Source organism: Cornus florida, unplaced genomic scaffold, assembly GCF_030987335.1.
Source record: "Cornus florida cultivar Cherokee Brave unplaced genomic scaffold, ASM3098733v1 CherokeeBrave_3.0.0_Hap2_Chr11, whole genome shotgun sequence".
Lineage (NCBI taxonomy): Eukaryota > Viridiplantae > Streptophyta > Magnoliopsida > Cornales > Cornaceae > Cornus > Cornus florida.
This window is the reverse complement of record NW_026775581.1, coordinates 102,208,127-102,227,737: the sequence shown is the minus strand read 5'-3', so window position 1 is coordinate 102,227,737 and position 19,611 is coordinate 102,208,127. Positions and strand designations below refer to the sequence as shown.

General features: G+C 32.6%; 3 protein-coding genes across 5 annotated transcripts; all 3 read left to right on the top strand.

The window, feature by feature from the left end:
- Positions 1-750: 750 nt before the first annotated feature.
- Positions 751-1,367, top strand: LOC132283562 (auxin-responsive protein SAUR78-like). The gene has a single exon (XM_059785532.1). The coding sequence runs from the start codon at positions 821-823 to the stop codon at positions 1,187-1,189; it is 369 nt and encodes a 122-aa protein (XP_059641515.1). The 5' UTR covers positions 751-820; the 3' UTR covers positions 1,190-1,367.
- A 7,517-nt stretch (positions 1,368-8,884) lies between these two features.
- On the top strand, positions 8,885-13,211 carry LOC132282322 (uncharacterized). The gene is made up of 6 exons (XM_059783954.1): positions 8,885-9,409; positions 9,682-9,775; positions 9,921-9,988; positions 10,581-10,637; positions 11,892-12,144; positions 12,805-13,211. Exons 1-6 carry the CDS (start codon positions 9,305-9,307, stop codon positions 12,879-12,881), a joined length of 654 nt encoding a protein of 217 aa, XP_059639937.1. The 5' UTR covers positions 8,885-9,304; the 3' UTR covers positions 12,882-13,211.
- Positions 13,212-17,341: 4,130 nt separating this feature from the next.
- On the top strand, positions 17,342-19,405 carry LOC132284700 (dormancy-associated protein homolog 4-like). 3 transcript variants are annotated; one of them, XM_059786822.1, is made up of 3 exons: positions 17,350-17,793; positions 17,932-18,012; positions 18,920-19,405. In XM_059786822.1, exons 1-3 carry the CDS (start codon positions 17,541-17,543, stop codon positions 18,922-18,924), a joined length of 339 nt encoding a protein of 112 aa, XP_059642805.1. In that variant the 5' UTR covers positions 17,350-17,540; the 3' UTR covers positions 18,925-19,405. The 3 variants fall into 3 exon arrangements, with proteins under 3 accessions (XP_059642803.1, XP_059642805.1, XP_059642804.1); XM_059786821.1 differs by having other exon boundaries at positions 17,355-17,793; positions 17,932-18,031; XM_059786820.1 differs by lacking the exon at positions 18,920-19,405 and having other exon boundaries at positions 17,342-17,793; positions 17,932-18,456.
- The last annotated feature ends 206 nt before the right edge of the window (positions 19,406-19,611 follow it).

Genomic DNA, 19,611 nt, shown 5'->3' with positions numbered 1-19,611 from the left:
ATTTCATTAATTCTGCTTTCGTATTTCAAGTTTCGTTATCAAGTACAACTTTAAGTTGTAACAAAATTTACTCAGGTTGAACAAGGGTTAAGGATTAGAAAGATTGAGTATTAGAATTAATAGAGTGTATCACCTAACATTAACTAGCAATATAAGTGCACTTTTAATAAATAATAATATATGTAATTTTGAAATAATTTTATAGATATATTATATTGATGACAAAATGCTAAAGTTCGGAGGTTCCTATCTCTTTTTAAACTTTTCATATATTCTCCGTTCAAAACCATTTACCATACAATTTTCTCTGCCCACTTAATATAATAAATTTACAAACAATAATTATAATATTGTAAGATTATTTATTTTTTTAGTTTATATTGATACCGTTCATTAATGGTTCAATGTATAAATTTCTGGTAAACGTATTTGTAAAGTTTTGTTTATTGACATGCTAATTCTACCTTCACCTAAACTGAAATTGAAATCTACTTGAGGATTATAATTTTGAACACTTATTTGTTTGTAGGTAAACTAACAAAGAATTGGATTCATCAATAGAATTGAAGTATATATCTATAAATATCCTTTTAAGATTTTAATTTATGAATAAGAACAAATGTAATACAAGCTAGCAGTGGTCCCTAACTGTGAAGAGAAACCTCTTTTTACTTAATTTCCACATTTGTCCCTCCCTCCCTTACCATGGCTTTATATATATACTAACCGCTCCTTGCTCTTTCGCCACACACCACTCCTATCTCTCTCCCAAACTATTTCTTTCTCTCTCTATATCTATAGAGTTTCAACAGTTTGCAACATGGGGAAAGATGGAAAGCTAACAAAGATCAAGTCTGCATTAAAGGAATGGCAATCCATCACCAAGCTCCACCCAACAAACACCACTTCTGTCGCAGTTGCTGACGACCGTTCTGCCACCGAAGAAGCCATCGACGTCGCCGGAACATTCCATCCCGTCTATGTCGGAAAATGTCGCCGGCGATACCTTGTCAGCTCCCAAGTCGTTGACCACCCTGTCTTCCAAGTGCTGGTCAACAAAACCGACGAATCTGATGAAATCAACATTGCCTGCGAGGTCGTACTGTTCGATCACTTGCTGTGGATGTTGGAGAACGCTGACTCACAATTGGAATCAATGGACGAGCTTGTTAAGTTTTACATTCACTGATCTAATTAATGGTCTTGATGAAGAGTACGTAATGTAGGAGGGTAGAATAGTAGTACTAGATTAGCAAATAAATGAGAGAGTCTTCTTCAACGGTGAGGATTACTTCATTGTATTTTATATCTGGTGATATCAAATATTTGTTATATAAACATCAGAGTCACCCAATTTGTATATTTAATTCTAATTTTATTTATAAAATATTTCCATGACTTAAAAATCAAGATAATCTTATCATACATGCATGCGTAAATGGTCAATCAACTACATATAAACACAAAAATATAAATAGGAACTTTTCGAACTCAAAATGAAGTTCCGATCTCTACCAAAAAAATAAAATAAAAAAAAGGAATATCCATAAACCAATCGGACGGATGTGATTGGAGATTTGCACAACACACAGTTTTGTTTTGTTTTTTTTTTTTTTTTTTGAAGTTGAAGCAAACACTCTCACTAGTACGCCCTAATAGAGTTCAAACTTTCAACCGCTTTTTGTAAAAGAATGGATGATGCGGTTATACCATCTAAACTAGAGATCCAGTGATACGCCAATTCATGTAAGACACTTGAATGTATGTATTGGGGACGATTATTTTGGCTTACACATACAAGTGGGTGCTCTACATAGATCACAATAGTCTGTAATGTACAATATCATGTTATTGTATCGAATCCTGTCACGTGAAGATATCCTTAATTATCACAAATATGTATGTGTATATATATATATAAATTATATTTTTATTTGAGGTATATATAGAGAGATTCCTTGGTTGGTGTTGATGGTATAGTACTACTACAGCAGGTACATAATTGGCTAATTGAAAATGGAAAGGGCAGTTTTATATATAAGAAGAATTGATATTTATGCAAGTGGGGGATTTGGAGCACATAGTTTGACACCAAACTGTCCGAAATGCCAACTGGATAGAGGTTGATGGTTAAGCACTAAGCAAACACTGGTGTTTTCGGGAGAAGAAGCAACTGGGAGACACTCAAAAGGATGTGGGGACGGTACAGTACTTGATAAGAGACTACATTCAATAGATAATGCATGTATTTCTAAACATACATGCACATGTTACATGTATGTGTGTGTGTGTGTATTTTCATGTGCAAGCACAAATTCACACACACTCTTTGTATACTGAACAGAGATCATCTTTAATTGTTTTTGGATATATATAAGTTATATATAACTTAAAATAGTTGAAAAATCATGGACACAGCCATGTCTGATCTGATTCTGGTTTCATATTTGTATATATAGTTCAGGGGCCTGGCTTGTAAACTGTGGGTGCCCCATTATTCAAAAGCTCATAGTTTTTATATGCATGCAAAACAACTTCTTCTTTTTCTTTTTTTTCAATTTATTATTGTCATGAACAAAGTTGACTGTTAATTTAATTACAAGACTTGGGCAAAGTGATGTTATAGTAGTCAACAAGTAAACTGTTATCAATTGTTCCTAAAGTTACTTTCCCAATGATATGGTATAAATATACTCTACCGTTATAAAGTTGAAATACTCTGTACCAAAATAGTTAGATACTTCCTTAATCACAATTTTCAAAGCATTCAATTATTTTGGGACGCTTTGACTATTTTTAATTTTTTGAACTACCCAATCCCGTGGAGTTTTTAGAAATGAAAGAAATTTAATTTAAATTTTTTTTTATTTTAAAGTTTCTGCTCTCAACTCTAACATTATATACAATAATTAAATTTAGTGTTACAACAAGTACTACTATTATTTAACAATTTTGTTTTTGCTGTCAACAAATATTGTTTATCAAATTGATAATAGTAAATACTATTTTTTTTCCCTCTTTAATTGGTGAAGTTGACAATAAACTTTGATAGTAAATACGGAGTACTACGTAGTAGTATTTTGACAGTGAAGAACCCTAATAGGTTGAGTCATAAGCTAAAATCCTAGGGCAGGGACCAAGTTTCAGAAGACATTTGTCTCACATTTGATTCGATGGTCTGATTTGAAGTTAATATGATGCAACTTTTTAGGCATTAAAATTGAACTGTGGCATTACAACTTGTCAGGTCGAAATTACGAAAAATGGAAGCAAGGAGTGGGGATGTCCAATGATGTATGTACTACTGTACTACGGACTTCAAGATTTATAAATTCTTGTTTTGGATTTGGGTAAATTATTCTCACAGTCCGTATGATAGTTTTAATGCACTGTGGATGTCATTACGAGTCACCGTCATAATTTGTCGAATAATTCGATACAATTTTTTTTTAGTCTGATAGGAAAACTGTATCAGTTAATTTATATTAACTTTATTTTAGTCCATTATATCGCACGATCAATATTGCGACTGTGACTTAAATTGCGAACCATGATATCAATAGTACTTCTATCTTAAACTCATCCTATAAATATAAGTCTTTTTTCAAACACGTGCTTTGCAGAATTCACACTGATTCAGAGCACATCGGTATACATATTGTTTTTCTTAAAAAAAAAAAAAAAATTCAAACTAAACTAAGTTTAAAATAATTTTTATACAAAATTTAAGTATAATCAAATATTTAACAATTATAATAATAAAAATGTAGTTAAAATTTAAAATTATACTAATAAAGAATGAAGAAAAAAAGAAAAACAATAAGTAATAAAAGAATATTTATTTTTTATATTTATTATTGACAGGACGGGCTTGGCAATACAAGTTAAATTGACTTCCAAGTTTGGTGTGACATTTTTCTATTAGAACTCCAACAGCATGCAAAATCATTTGCAAGGCGTTCGACATTGTGTAAAAGATATTATCTTTGTCCCTTTTTAGTTGTTCGTTTTGTAAATTGTAATTCATATAAATTGATCAATTATCATATCAAAATACTCTTTCTGTCCCTTTTTAATTGTCCGCTTCGTAAACTGTGACTCACATAAACTTTTATGAAGCGGACAACTAAAAAGGAATGAAGGGAGTATTTTGATATGGTAATTGACCAATTTACCTGATAGGACTCTTTGCTTGAATCAAGATATCCTTTAGACTTGTTCTTTGTTAGTGTTTTGTAGTAACTCACACAATTTTCTTTAACGAGTATCACTTTCACTCTTTGATCGCATTTTCGTTCTCACTCTCGTTTTCATTGTCACTATTTGTGACTTAATTTTGTCTTTGCTCTCGCTCCTGTTCCCGCTTTACATGACTTAAATTTTGTCCATATTTTTCAAAACACTACCAATTCATGTACAGTATATGATATAAGTAACTATTATTTTGTATATTTCTTCATTAAATATACAATTAGATATTATATAAATAATTAATTATATATTTAGTATAAATTTAGTTGTAAACCTTAAAAATAAAAAATTACAAATTATGCATTTACATACACAATAAAAAAATTTATATTCAATTATGCACATTAAAAATATGCAATTTCATATTATGCATTTACAATTGACACATTGCAAATATTTTTTTTTATTTTTAAAAATATGTAATTATGCATTTACAATTTATTTATTTATTTTAATTAAATTGAGAGTTTGCAAAATTAATCAAATGTAACTGTGCAAACTTACCAATTTCAAATTTACACATAATTTTTCAATTTACAAAATTACATTTGATTAAAGTTAAAATTTTGTTCAAGAAATTTGAAAATGTAAACTCTCAATTTAAGTTTAGTGTTTGATGTTAATTACATTTGGACTAAATTTTATATTTATAACTTAGAAAAATGCATATCCTCCTCCTTACTTTTTTTTCCCAAATATATGCATATAGTTTATAAAATTTACAAAGTATTAATTTCATAACAATTATGTTCAACTCATTACATTATGCAATTCAGGTTGAAAACCATTTGTAAGGTCAATAGGCAAATTAATCACACATATCCCTTCCAAACTCGCACTCAAGTACATCTTAATATTAAGTGCGTTTTTAACTTAGCGATATTTTTTCTATAATCTCAAGATGGATGGTGAGAATTTAAGGAAGAAAAAAAGGTATTTCATTCGTCTCAAAATAAGTGTTTACGTATATAATTTTTAATTGCTCCAAAATAATTGTCTCATTTAAAAAATTAATGTACTATTTTTTTTAATATTACTAATTTAACTTTCTTATATTAAATTTATAAAATATAACTCACCACATCATCACATTGTACTCCAGCCAATGGTGAATATTTATTTCTATGTTACAAGAAAAAATTATGAATTTTCATTACTATATAATCAGTACTCTCAAAACACTCAAGATTTTTTCTTGGAGAGGGGTAAGGAAGTGGTCTGGGTATTTAAGTCATTTAATGTGTGAGATATTTTTCATTTTTTGACTTAAAAAATATTAAAAACTGAGAGGTAAAAAAATTTCAAAGATTATATTGACGTGATTGTTTTGAAGTTGCAGGAGACCAAGGCTACAAGACTGAATCCGAGTGGAGAGCTAGATCTTGGTATATAATATAAAGGGACCACGACCACTGAATCTCATCCTCATAATTCTTGTTTCCAAACAAGTTGCCAAATTGGGATAATATTTAGACAGGTAAAAAATTCCTATTTATAGGAAATAGTACAGAAAAATGACCACATGGGCCTTTGGCCCACATATACATAAAAGCTTTGGTTTCCTAATTGTCAATGGTCTCCCACTCATACAAAGTTGTACTAGTACATGAAAACGACAACTTGGGCCCTTTGGCCCACTGCATAGAACAATTGGATTGTTTTGCGATTAAACGTGTTACAAGTTGTATACGTTAATCTCGGCCTAAGGACTAACGTGTTAAACGGGTTTTGGTAATCGCAAAGAGGGGGCGCCCTTAACGTGCTACACGTTAATCTCGGTCTAAGGACTAAGGCTGTCAACTGGCCTGTTTGGCTAACGTTTTTATTTCATTTTTTTTTATTTTTTTATTTATTTTAACTAGCAAACAAAAATTCAAAACATGTTTAGTAATGTTTGAGGTCAAAATTAAAAGTATAAAAATAATATTTTTATTTATGTAACAAAATGCTGTTAAAAAAAGAAAACTTTTTATTTTTATTTTTTGTTTTAAATATCATTATTATTAATTTTTTGCATTTACATAATCCATGTGAATATGTGATAACATATTAAGTTAGATAAACCCATTAAAAAATTGATAACATGTATCATAAACTATTTTTATTCTACTTACCAAATAAGGATCATTTCATAATAATTTTATATTACCCTATGTAAAATTACCTATAAATTATGTGAAAAATTAATCTTATGGTGCAGATGGGTTGGCTCGGCCCAACTATACGGACGTGGAACGGTACTACTCTGTGTGCCACTAGCAAATGGATCTGATTGTGCTAGTGTGTCTTCATGCGCTCCTTCCTCTTTTTATTATGACGGGCTCTAGTCCCAACACAAGCACGTGATTTCAATGGAGGATGGCTGAATATCACGTGGGTATGCACTAGGGGTCCTTTCAAATTGGACCACTTTTATTGCTATTCTTTTTGGTTAGGTAAATTGGACCACTTAGCCTTTTGCTTATCACACACACCTTATAAAAATCAATAATAAGTGGTGGTAGTGGTAGCGAATAGTCAAAAACTACGGAGTATTTCTCATTGCCAATTTAGATTTTTGTGGTCCAACTTATGAGAGGGACAACTGCTTCACGCACTTATTTTCTATTTATATGTCAACATGAATTATCCATTTTTGTATTCTAAGAAGTAAAAAAAAAAAAATATTAACGAATGCCTTCTAAGTTCTGGCAATTGAATTACTCCCGTTATTCTTAAAAGCCAAATTTCAATATTACAATACTTACAATATACGTTCATTTATGATATTAGCGCATACATCACCAAAGATTTCATTTATATAATCTTATTAATAATTTCAATATAAATCTCACTGAAGTAATCTTCAACTGTTATCTTATTAATGCCTACTCAAGTATGTTTCAAAATCATCACTTGTACGTTTTATTATATTTTTGGAAGGTGTCAACGCTTGTGATTAACTTTACACTAAGAAATGAAAAAGAAAAAAATAGATGAATGGGAATAAACAAAGAAGGTAGATGCATCCTAGACTTACTGTCGATGAAAAGTGTGATAAAACTTATTTATTTATGGTTGTTTGCATTTTTGTCATTTTGGTTAATTTTAAAAATTTTAAGTCACGTTAATTTACTTTTTCAGTCGTTTTAGAGAGCGGCAGAGCCCTACGAACTAAGAATGCCCATATTCTTGAATTTTATGTTAAATTATTAATTGCCTGTTTTTTATAAATTTTATCAATAGTTATATAATTGTATTTCAGGAAAAAAAACTAAAAAAGAGAGGAGAAATTCTGAAATTAAACAGGGTGGGGCGAGTGCCCGCATGGATGAAAAAGTTAAACGGGATGGGGATAGAGTGAAAAGGCCCCCCATTGCGAGAGTGGAGAGGGTACACCTGCCCAAAACCGTCCTCTTGTCGCAAGTTTAACTTATTTACAAAATAACTACTTTTAGATGTAATAAACAAGAATTTTTTAATTTTTTGGGGCATCCTTCTGGCCATTTCCCTGGGTGTTTGCATTTAAATAATAATAAGTAAATGTTTTATATAAAAATAAGGACAATACTTAGATCCTGAGGATTTATAGTACTGACTTATGTAGGTCAATAATAAATAGATATGTCAATCTTTAATTGCTAAATCAAATATGATAATTAGATACTCACTTACCAAATCAGAGATAGTGAATTTGATTACCATCTCTTATTTGATAATTAAAATAGAATGTGTCCATTTATTATTGATCCACATCCGTAGTTAGTATATTATAAAACCTCACGAGTAATGAGCTAAGTATAATAAAAATTAATAGTTGCCTCTTCCCTTTCACCATCGAGGTAGAATAGATGTAAATTATAGAACTCTTAGAATGCCTCAATAAAGCTTTTTTGTTTATGTGATTAATTAATTATTTATTTATCTAACTCTAAGAGAATAGTAGGAAATAGGTTGAAAGTTTGGATATCTTTAAATTATATTTATTTTTATTTTTTGTGATTGTCCAATGTAAGTTTTTTTTTTTTTTTTTTTTAACCAAACGGAACAACATTAACATGGAACAGAAGATACATCATAGTCAGGGAACAGAGTATTACAAAGCCACGCGGGCCAAATGCTCCACTCGACATTGCCACATTTGGCTTTTAAAGCAACCTTACTTAACAAGTGAGCCAATGTATGTGGATGGGAAGATTGTATCTGTTAGATACCGGGGATTATTACTTGTTTTAAGAAGACCAAAACTATCATCATACAAATAATAGTAGTTTATTTATTTCAACCAAACATAAGTTCCTACATGAAATAGAAATAGAGAGGATTGGGACCATAAAAGACTTGAAGGTACAATTTTATGCATGTCCAGTGAGAGATTATTACAGTCACAAACACTGAACAACACTGAATTCATTTTTCAACCAAGCATTGGAAATGACTTGGGATATTTTCCTGAAAAATTAGTGGCAACCCAATGCATATTGAGAGTGAGAGGCCCATTGGTACAAGTGGGCCCTTGTTCCTTAATTTAATGAGGCCTTGCATTGTCCACCTATTGTTGCAGACAGAGGCTTCACCAGTTACCACTGTCTTTTATATAAAGATACTCCTCCTCCTATTTGAAAAAGACTTGGAACAGGTATTACAGAACCTTCTGGACACACATCCTAAAATATCTATTTGAATCTCCAATCTGTACCATCAATAATCCTCATCCAATAATCAATCTACTCCATATGCAATCAACACAAAATAATAATATATCAGAATCATATATATATATATATATATATATATATAAAAGATCCTGTTTCTCGAGCTTTCTGTGCCTTATAGCGTTTTGGGAGAGAGAGCTGTTGATTCCTCCCAACACTTCCTTCCCTCAAACCATGCTAAGTTACGTGTTTTAGTCCACAAACATGTAGTCCTAATCCTGTAATCACATATATAGAGAGTGTTCTAAAGACACATTTAAAGGTGTTGATTCTGATTAATTCGTCGACAAGAAGTAATTTGGATATCTAGGTAGGTGCATACACGCATATATATATATATTGTTGTGTTGGGTTCAAGAATGGCAGCTGGAGAAGAGAAGAGCAACGATTTCTATGCTGTTTTGGGGTTGAAAAAGGAATGCTCTGCCGCGGAGCTCAGGAGTGCTTACAAGAAGCTAGCAATGGTCAGAATCTAAAACGAATAAAATGTTCAAATTTTCAAATCAATTTCTGGGTTTTCCACATATTTTCTCCGGAAACAAGGGAATTGATTTTTCCCGGTATTTCCTGGATATTTTGATTGAATCGTAGAAATAAATCGCTTTCCAGCGAATCACAAGTTGGAATTTTATTTTATTTTATTATTATTATTATTTTTTTGTGTTGTTCTACAACTTTTGGTTTTGACTTGTTATGTTGGAAAAACACTAAATACGATATTTGTCAATTTGCTCAGAGATGGCACCCAGATCGTTGCTCAGCGTCGGGAAATTCTAAGTACGAAGAGGAGGCTAAGAAGAAATTTCAGGCCATTCAAGAAGCCTATTCGGGTAATTCCTCCCTTTTCTCCATTATTCAATTCTAATCTCCTATTCATAATTTTAGAATACAGACATATGTATATATATATACAGTATAATATGTAGTAGTAGTATTATTGGATTCACGAGATGCTGATTCTCTTTTCTTTTTCAGTTCTTTCGGACGCAAATAAAAGGTTTATGTACGACGTAGGAGTCTACGACACCGATGATGACGAAAATGTAAGTCCTTTTGTGGGGTCAAGAGTTCATATGAGCTAAAGCGAGTTTGTGATCCTCTCATTTAGGAGTAATTGGTTTTGAAATCAATAGCAATGCTATTCAAAGTTAATAGGCTGGGAAATAGTCTGACCTCATTAATTGGTTCACTTTGAAAATCATTTTTCTTCTAGAAATTGCTAAATATTGAGATTTAAAACTAGTCCACCAATGCACTAACTATTAGAAGGGACCAGCATTCCCTCATGTTTAGAGCGTCCCATGCACAGTTGTTTGCACCAAGACAATGTCACTTTGGTGCACATCATGGAGCCCAAAGCGGGCCTCCCCGTATTGGTCTTTGTGCATCAAAACGACATCTTATGTTTTCTCAGAGTTTGCAAATCAAGACATATCTCATTTGCTAACAGTTTGTTGTGTAGTAAAATGACTTATTTACCCTCAAATTTGCAAATCAATAGACGGGCTAAATTCAAAAAAAAAAAAAAAAAAAAAAAAAAAATCTCTCTTTAAACTTTTTCAAACTTGCAAAAATCCGATTTATATAATTATTTTTGTGGTGAATTATACTGAATTTTTGCACATGCAAATGCAGGGAATGGGTGATTTTTTGGATGAAATGGCAGCTATGATGTGCCAAAACAAAGCCAATGTAAGCTTCTGCTCTCTGTTAGTACTTCTCATTCCACTGTTAGGAAGTCTCTACATGTGACACGCATATAAATGACTGGAGACTGCTATAATCTAAAGCGTGGGTCTTGGGGTTTTACTCATTCCATCCATAATTTTGGAAATTTTAAGCAACTTTTGTTTGTTGTCTCCTGTGAAATGCTAGACGCAGACTTCACAGAGTGTGAAAACTATCTATCGGTGGATGAGTGGGTCGTGTAACACATAAGTGACTCTCCAAAGCAGTCATTTTCTTCTCCCATGTTAAATCAAATTAGTCATGATTGAATCCTTATTGGAATTAGTCAAATTAGTTTGTTGGGAGACACCAAACTAGCAAAGGGGGTGTGTGGGACGCACATATTGGCTATTGCTGCTCCTTTTGGAATTATGAATTTTGATTCCTTCTTTCTTCTTTGGGTTTGTGGGTGTCTGTTAAAGTGATGGACTATCTGGTTAGCTAACAATGACTTTATGGGTCCTTTGAAACTGATGGTTTCATGTGGCCCTTAAAAACGTCCAGAGCACTCTCTGTATCATATGATGATGATTGTGATCTCTCCATGAACATGGAGCCCGGGTGCGCCTTAAGCTACTGATAGCAAATAAGGGTTTGCTCTTATTAATCCGGTAGTAATGATACTGATACGTTAGCTAATTACAGTCTTGTTCAAACAATATCTTGTTGTATGGAGCAGGTTTTGCGAGAAAATCTTTTTTCTCATGCTATCTTTTTGGTATTCATGTTAAGCGGCTGCTACTGATGGCTACAAGTACAAATGAGGCCTCCAGTGCCAGATGGTGCAGGCTGCAGGGCCTGCACTGAGCTCCACATCGTCGAACAGCTCATGAGGGGAAATGGTAACTCCAGTCGTGACTGTCACTAACATAATGCCACGATAAAAATGGGATCTAAATTGAGGCTTTACTGTACCTCCTCATATGATATGATGAATGTTGTGATTTTAGTGTTTATTTAACCAGTGTTGGTGAAATTTCTTTCCTAATAAAAGTGATGCACCCGTAATGATCAATGATGGTGGGTGTCATTATATTTCGCTAATCATCCGACATAATTGAATATAGACTCTGATTGGTGGACCTGCTGCCGATTATGCAAGTCTAGTCTATGAAATTTCTGTGTGTATTAAACTTTACACACTGTTAATTAATAAATTAATGGTTTGGTTATTTTGGTTTAGCAATAAAGTTTGTGGCATGTGGAATTGATTGACAGGGAAATGAGGGGGAGAGTTTTGAGGAATTGCAAGAGATATTTGAAGAAATGTTTCAAAGAGACATTGAGGCATCATTCAGTTCTACCTCTCAAACTGTAACCACTTCTTCTTGTACTTCTTCTTCCTATACCTTTTGCAGCGAAAGCTCTAATGCCACCAGTAAGCGTAATTCATTTGAAATGAACTTGGGAAAGTCCAAGGTTGAAGACTCTTCTAGCTTTGATGCTCACTTTGGCGGATTTTGCTTAGGAGGTTAGTGTTCTTTCTTCTCAAACACGAGCAAGCACACACACTTGAGTAAATGGGACGGCCATAATCTACATTTTTAGCATGCTATATTGTATTAACTATTATCTTTTCGTATTCAACTTTGAATGAAATATATCTTCTTTTATCACTAATGCATGGAAGGTAGAATTATTGGGTTTCATTGCAAGTGCAGTACACTCAATGACCTAAGGAACTCGTGATTACAGTGTTTTTATTGTATATATTTCAATGTATAATATTTACTTTTCAGTTCTTAGATTAAGTAGACAGATTCGGGAGTTTACCAAAATAATAATTGATGTTCTTACCTCAAATAGTGCATGATTATAAATAACATAATGTCATTTTCCTTGATATTGTACATTAGTACATATTTAAATTATAGTGGGATTAGGTTGAGCTGTTCAGCTTTGGGTTGAGAATTCTCTTTTACCTATACAAATAGACTGAAATCCCAGGTCAATTTGTTTTCGTCTCCGGATTTTGTACTAGTATGGATTTGGAGATTTATGAACTACAAACCTTGAATAAGCTTTTATTTTAGGTAATGAACTTTCTAGCTTATGAATAAGATTATTTGATTGAGGACTATTTTGTGCTTTTTCTTTCTCTAACTTGTTTTCTTTTGATTGATGAACACAGATGGAACATCCTCGGGAAAAATCCAGGGGGGGAAAAGGAGGAAACAGAGGGAGTCCAGGAGGGGTCGGAATAGCTAGACAGAGGACTAGCGGTGAACAGAGAACAAAATGTTTCGGCCACCCATGATGTGTTTTCCAGTGACCGTTTTAGGGTATCGGCTTGATGCTGCAACGGTCACTGAGATGAAGATGCATAATACCTAGCTGAAACAGTATCAATGGAATTAGGCATTTGTTCCAGCAATGTCAACATCTTGTTTTGTGCTGGGATAGAGTGGAGCTTGTATTAAGAACATTAGGCTCATGTTGAACAATTTTCGGGTGGCTGTGACACTGTTCTTCAATTGCAATGTCTTTGCTTCCATGTGTTCCTCTCCCTCTAAATGCCAGGTTCTAGTTTCTTTCCAACATGTCCCTCTGCTAATGCTGTGTCTATGTGGTACTAGTCAATTAATTATTTGAAGAGGGAAAAATATAAACATTGTCTACAAAGGTTTAGCAGTTAAAGAGAAAAAAGGTATGAAGCTTTGGGTTCGGTTTAATTTGTGGATTTAGTGAAGTAATGGAATAGAACTAGGCATGCTTGAATCATAATTGTTTTTCCGGTTTTTATTTTTTATTTTTTATTTTTTCTTCAAGGCAAGAATATTATGTTAGAGAAGTTAGAGATGTTAAACTCGAAGTCAACTCCAAAGACAACGGAAACAACCTATGCTGGCGTTGCCCTATTTCTAGCTTGGCTCGACTCAAATTTAAGTCATCTCGAGCCCACAAAACCGCAACACTTAGATATATGGGATATAGATTTGGCCCAAATCGGGAGATTGCAAAAGCATAAATTGTAGTTCTAAGCGTCCATTTCTGCGGAGCATGTGGAGCCATATGGTGGTAACTCGTAAGCTGATGTCCCATGTCTTTGGGCTTTAACTCCAAACCGGCCCATCAGGGACCTTGTCTAGAAGGCCCAAGACTTGCTGAGATCTACTATTATATAATTCATATTCATAGTTGTTTGAATTGGACTATAACAACCATGGAAGGTGGCTAGTGAGCTGTGAGGCACATCAACATTTTGTCCTGCTTAGCAGGGTTCAACAGATTGACATTGGCCCAATTGGAAAGCCCATGATGTAGATCAAACAACTTTGAGTGTCCTGACCAATGGGTCATGGTTTAGCGGTAGGAGATTTTTACTTTTTAAAGAAAGGTTAAAAATTAAAACTTTAGAGGAGAAGGGTGCACGAGTGAATTGCTTTGACTTAAATATAGATATATATATATTGAAAATAAATAAATATCCTAAAATAAAATTTGGAGCGCAGTGATATTTAGATATTCGGCAAAGTGAGTGTGTGTTTTTTTTGGTCAATGTAGTAATAATAATAATAATAATAATAAATTAGAACTTGAAATGGTACTTGTTTGATACCAAATTCAAGTCAATCCGATCATTTGAACTTGATTTCACAAGGATTCCCTTCAAATTTACTCCATTTCATTCTCTCCCGGTGACTTGATCTGAATAAGTTAATTCAGGTAGGGGGATGCTTTTTAGGTGAGTGAAAGCTACTAGCGGTCAGTTACGATAAACAAAATAATAATAATAATAATGAGTCAAAGTAATCAAGGGGATAGGATTGTGGAAAATACTTTTTTTTATTAGAGAAGCAATAAAATAATGTTATGTTCCATTTCACAGCTTACCAAACCCATTAGAATTATTAAAGACAATTATTGCATATATATACTTTAAAGTCTTTGTAGGGCCATTCTTGAAACTTTCTGCTTTGACGGAAATTAGGCGTATAGGACACTCTGGTGGGACCAATTTTGATGTTATATTTGAATGACTTTGATTTTAGATTGCAATAAGAGTTTGTTTGGTTCGCAGCACTTATTGAGAATGTAAAAAATTGTTTTAAGTCAATTATAAAAGATTTTTAAAATTAAATAAATTTACAATTGAATTTTTAAAAAATTGAATCAAGAAAAATATTTTGTATAAAAAATTTAAAATAAAAAATTGTTATTAGAATTACAAATTAAACAGGCCCACTTTGGCATTGATGTTACTTTTGGCTTAGAGAAGGATTGAGAAGGGATAGATAGACCTATTTTGTTTAATTAGAGAAAAAAGAAGAAAGAGAGAGAAAATAAGAGGGATGAAACGTTTCTTTATATTTTTTTTATATGCTCAATTTTGGGAGAAGAAAGGAGCGAGAAAATTAACACCTATCTATAAATATACAATTTTTAAATTTAACCTTTTTAAAAATAAATATCTACATTTTATAATTTTATATAGTGATGGGTATATTGGTAAAAAAATATAAAAATTCTCTTCCATTTTCTTTCAATCTCAATATATATGTATAACTTCATTCATCCTTTTAACTATTCATTACATTCAACTAAACAAAAAAAAAATAAAGGTGACACATTCCCTTGTCACCCATCCATCTCACCCTCTTTCTCTTTTTTCAATTTTTTTATCCCTCCAACCAAACAAAGCATGAGGATGAGTTTGGCGATAAGATTGTTCCATTATAATATGAAATTAAAAGTTTAAAATAAAAAATAATATCTTGTGTAAGATTGTAAGATTGAGCATATTTGACCTTTAGATATTGAATGCATTTGATCATCTCCAAATTTGACGAGGATCAAAAATTTAAAATTGTTAAAAAGATTATTTAGCTTTTTATAAAATATTTAGAGATTATGTCATACTAGTAGCATTATGTCATACACAATATGAATAAATATTTAGAGATTTATTAAAAAGATTATTTAGCCTTTTATAAAATTTAAAAATTGTTTCAATTCAGTAATCAGTAAATAAAAAGTTACTCTTCTGAGAAGATTCATTGACATTATTATACTTTAATAAACTGTAATTATAAAAAGATTTGATTTCTCATAGGAAGGAAAAAATAAATAAGAAAATAAGAAAGTGGAATTGAACTATATCGTCAAGTGGGAGTGTAGGTGGGACCCGCCATAACATCAACGTCCCCATATACAATCATATCCAATGCCGTGGCAAAATATTAGTATAAAGCGAAACCACCTGTCGATAACTCTCAAAAAGACAAAGACCAATTCAACTTCGCAATTTTTTTCTCCAACTCCTTTGGGCTCCGCTTCTAGCTCTCTTTCACCGTGTCGGCTTTTATTCGACTCGGCTCCGCTAACATTTTACTACTCGGCTCCGCTAACATTTTACTTTTGCTAAGATTTACCTGTTCATGGTCGTTGTTTTATTCTTGTCGGCAAATAAGTATACATATATTTATTGTGTCTCGAGTTGAAAAGCACCCATATAGGACACGTAATAAGGTACCAACGTACTGCTACCAAACAGTGACCCAGCCAGAAAATTGTGTAAGTGGAGGTAATAATATAAGTATAATTTATAGGTATACATATATCAAAATAAATAAAATAGTGGAGTATATAACTAACAAAAAAATTCAGGAACAATTAAATAGTTCCATCCCCTACGAAACTTAAAATACATATTTTTATGGAATGATGAATAAAATTATTGATTCATTACAAATAAGAATATACGTATTTAAGTGTGTCTGACGTCAAGAAGCACAAATATAAACACGGAACAAAATACAAACATGGTGCTAAAAAACTTAGAATATATATTTTTATAGAATCATGAATAAAACTACTAATTTGAAATTTAAAATTAAATGTTTGTTAATTTTGTTTATTACATTTAAGTTATTTTCTAACTAACGTATGATATACGGAGTATATTAAATTGCGGACCTAAGTAACACATGAGTGTAAAATTAAGTTTAAATGACATAGAACAGGGCGAATAAATGAATAAAAAAAGCAATTGTGAAGATGTAGGACATTGATCTCTTCACAACAATGTTCTTTTTAACATAGTGTATGACATCCACAAGTCCTTGGTTGGATGCGCGCCACACGGACAGCCAAAACAACACTGATGGATTAAGAGTGGTTATTCAAATGCAATCACTAAGAGTTTTATTTTTGGGGTTCACTGCATTCAGTTTGGTTGTTTATCGACATTGGTGCGATTGCTAATTTGCGATTAAAGCTTTTTAAGCGTGGAGCTTATGGTTTTTATTTTAAGTACGAGTTTGATTAGAGTTGCGGGATTAGACATGACCACGAGATGGTTAAAAGTAGGACTTGATCATGTTTTTTTTTATTTTTTTATTTTTTATTTAAAAAAAAACAAACTCAAACCTTTATCAAGTGGACCAAATATCTATTTTGAGTGCCAACCATACAAATCTTATAAACTATACTATTCACATTCTCTAAAAATTATTAAAATTAGCAGTTTACTTATCAAAATAAAAATAATTAAAATGAATATCACTTAAATTAAACAAAAAAGTGGATAAAATTTGATGGCCTTAGAGAAATGTGATTATCCATCCACCCAATACATTCCCAAAAAATTGGATGGCTTCAAACAAAGCCGTGTTAGCCGGAGCCACTCCTTCACTTTAAGCCATCAGATGAAGTTTCTGAATCTACCCCTTATCCCCTCCTCCAGTTCTCTCTCTATATAACAACCCCATCAGTCCTCCACTCCATCCCTCACGGAGAATCTCTCTGTAAATAAAATAAAAATCTACATCTTCTCTCTTCGTTTCACTGCCCCATCTCTTCGTAACAGTCGTGGAGGATTATATATACATATATAAATAAAGTTCGGTTGTTACAAAATAAGAAGACATGGGGTTCCTCCACAAGCTCTGGGACGAAACTCTGGCCGGACCCGCACCCGACGCCGGCCTCGGCAAACTACGCAAGTATGATTCATTCCCCGCCGTCCGATCCACTCCGAACATCCCTCCCGACGAGATTCCGGTCACTCGGAGCATCACAATCCTACGAACTAACTCCCTTTTACGCAACGTTTCCGGCGAATCGAGCTCTGTTCCGTCTTCTCCGGCCGGTTCGAGCACCCCTAGTTCGCCTTTCTCGCGTAAGTCTTTTTTATTCAATGTTTGATGATAAGAGGGTGTGATTGAAAGAGTTTTTTGTTTTTGTTTTTGTTTTTTTTAATCTTTTGGGGCTTTTATGTTATTTGTTGATTTTATTGGGGTGTATGATTTGGGTGCAGCGACCACGCCTCGTGGGGATTTCAAGAGATTGACGAGGAGAAAATCGTCACCGGAGGAATTTGAAAAAGCGGACCCTAGAAGTCTGACTACTTACGATTGGTTCGGTGTTTTGTTTTATTCACGTGAAATGTCATTTACACCATTATCTCCTTTTATTTTCACACACAGTATAAAATCTTGGAGTCCTAAAAGAAAATATTTAATTCCACACACCAGCTAAGTTAGATATTTATTGAATCCAAAATAATGAGACTATGAGAGTATATAATTTACCATAATATTTATTGAATCCAAAATAATGAGACTGTAAGTTTGATATGTTTGAAGCACCGGGCAGCTAAATTTAATTAAAACTTTAAACTACCTTTTTTTTTAAAATTTCAAATTTAAAGCACGAGTGTTCCCAACAATAATAGTAAAATTCAGAAATATAAATTGACCTACAATTTGCTCGGAAATATGTAACCTGCAAAATTAGAATTGGATTGAACAAATTTTAATTCTAAGCATTTTTTTTTTTAAAATTCTAAGATCAAAAGACTATGTTTGTATGTTACTAAACATAACTTTAGTTTAATATACAAAAATAAATATGATAGCTCAAATTGATTAGGTTAAGATAAAGGACACATGCATGAGTTTTCAAACTATGGTTTTTAATTTACAAGAGTTTGGATTTGAACTAAAGTTATAACAATTGATTAAAAAGAAAAAAAGAAAACTCCATATCAGTTAGATACACTCAACTAGAAGTGATGTAGAGCCCTTCGTTTTACAGAAGGTGCAAAACAATGATCTAACAACACTAAAAACTGTAAAATTGTTTGTTGTTAAGCTCAAGGGATAGAACAAGAGGTCATGGCCCACCTCCCATGTTATATTAGATGGATCTATAAGCATAATGTTCTAATAATTGATTAATATTGTCATGCATGTCTTGTGTGCACTTTTGACCTTAACCTGATTTTTCTTATATATGTGTTGCAGGATAGTGATAAGCGCTTTGGATCGTTGAGAGAGAAGTTACTGTTTTGTGTTGAGCAATCGACCACGACAAGATTCTGTACATAGAGAACCTTCATGGGTATCTTATATACTATAATAATATATATATAAATATGTATATATAATGTGACTGCGCATGTATATAATCTTAATTTGGTCTAATATATAGCTATAATAAGGCGTTCGGGTGAAGAGAAAATCACTCAAGGAACCACTGCTTCTTGGAAGTTTTCGAGAGATCGAGGAAGGAAGTTGGAGAGCTGACATTTGCTGAGTCTTGTTTCCAGTTTAATTATCTCCATGTTAATGGAGTTGTGCCTTTTGGTTTTGATTCCTTTTTTTTTTTTTTTTTTTTTTTTTTTGTGGGTTTAACAATTCTTGTACATATATGTGGGTGTTTGGTTTTGTTTTTGTAAATATGTGTGTGTATTCTGAATCCTCTTTCAAATGAAAACTTGTTTGCAGCCTCATGATTGTACCTCGTGTACTTTAAAATCTCTCTCTCTCTCTCTCTCTCTCACACACACACACACACACACACTGACAATGGATCCCCAATAGCTTGTCCAAGGTTACGCCAAAGACACACTTTGCAGGATTGAACTTTCCGCTAGAATCGTTATAGACTTGTTTAAGGTTAAGTAAATCATGTTCGTTTACTGAACTCGATCAAC

Coding starts and splice junctions, on each gene's coding strand:
- LOC132283562 (XM_059785532.1), top strand. CDS start 821: ATGGGGAAAGATGGAAAGCTAACAAAGATCAAGTCTGCATTAAAGGAA.
- LOC132282322 (XM_059783954.1), top strand. CDS start 9,305: ATGGCAGCTGGAGAAGAGAAGAGCAACGATTTCTATGCTGTTTTGGGG. Junction 9,776..9,920: donor CATTCAAGAAGCCTATTCGG/GTAATTCCTCCC, acceptor TTTCTTTTTCAG/TTCTTTCGGACGCAAATAAA. Junction 12,145..12,804: donor TGGCGGATTTTGCTTAGGAG/GTTAGTGTTCTT, acceptor TGATGAACACAG/ATGGAACATCCTCGGGAAAA.
- LOC132284700 (XM_059786820.1), top strand. CDS start 17,541: ATGGGGTTCCTCCACAAGCTCTGGGACGAAACTCTGGCCGGACCCGCA. Junction 17,794..17,931: donor CCCTAGTTCGCCTTTCTCGC/GTAAGTCTTTTT, acceptor ATTTGGGTGCAG/CGACCACGCCTCGTGGGGAT.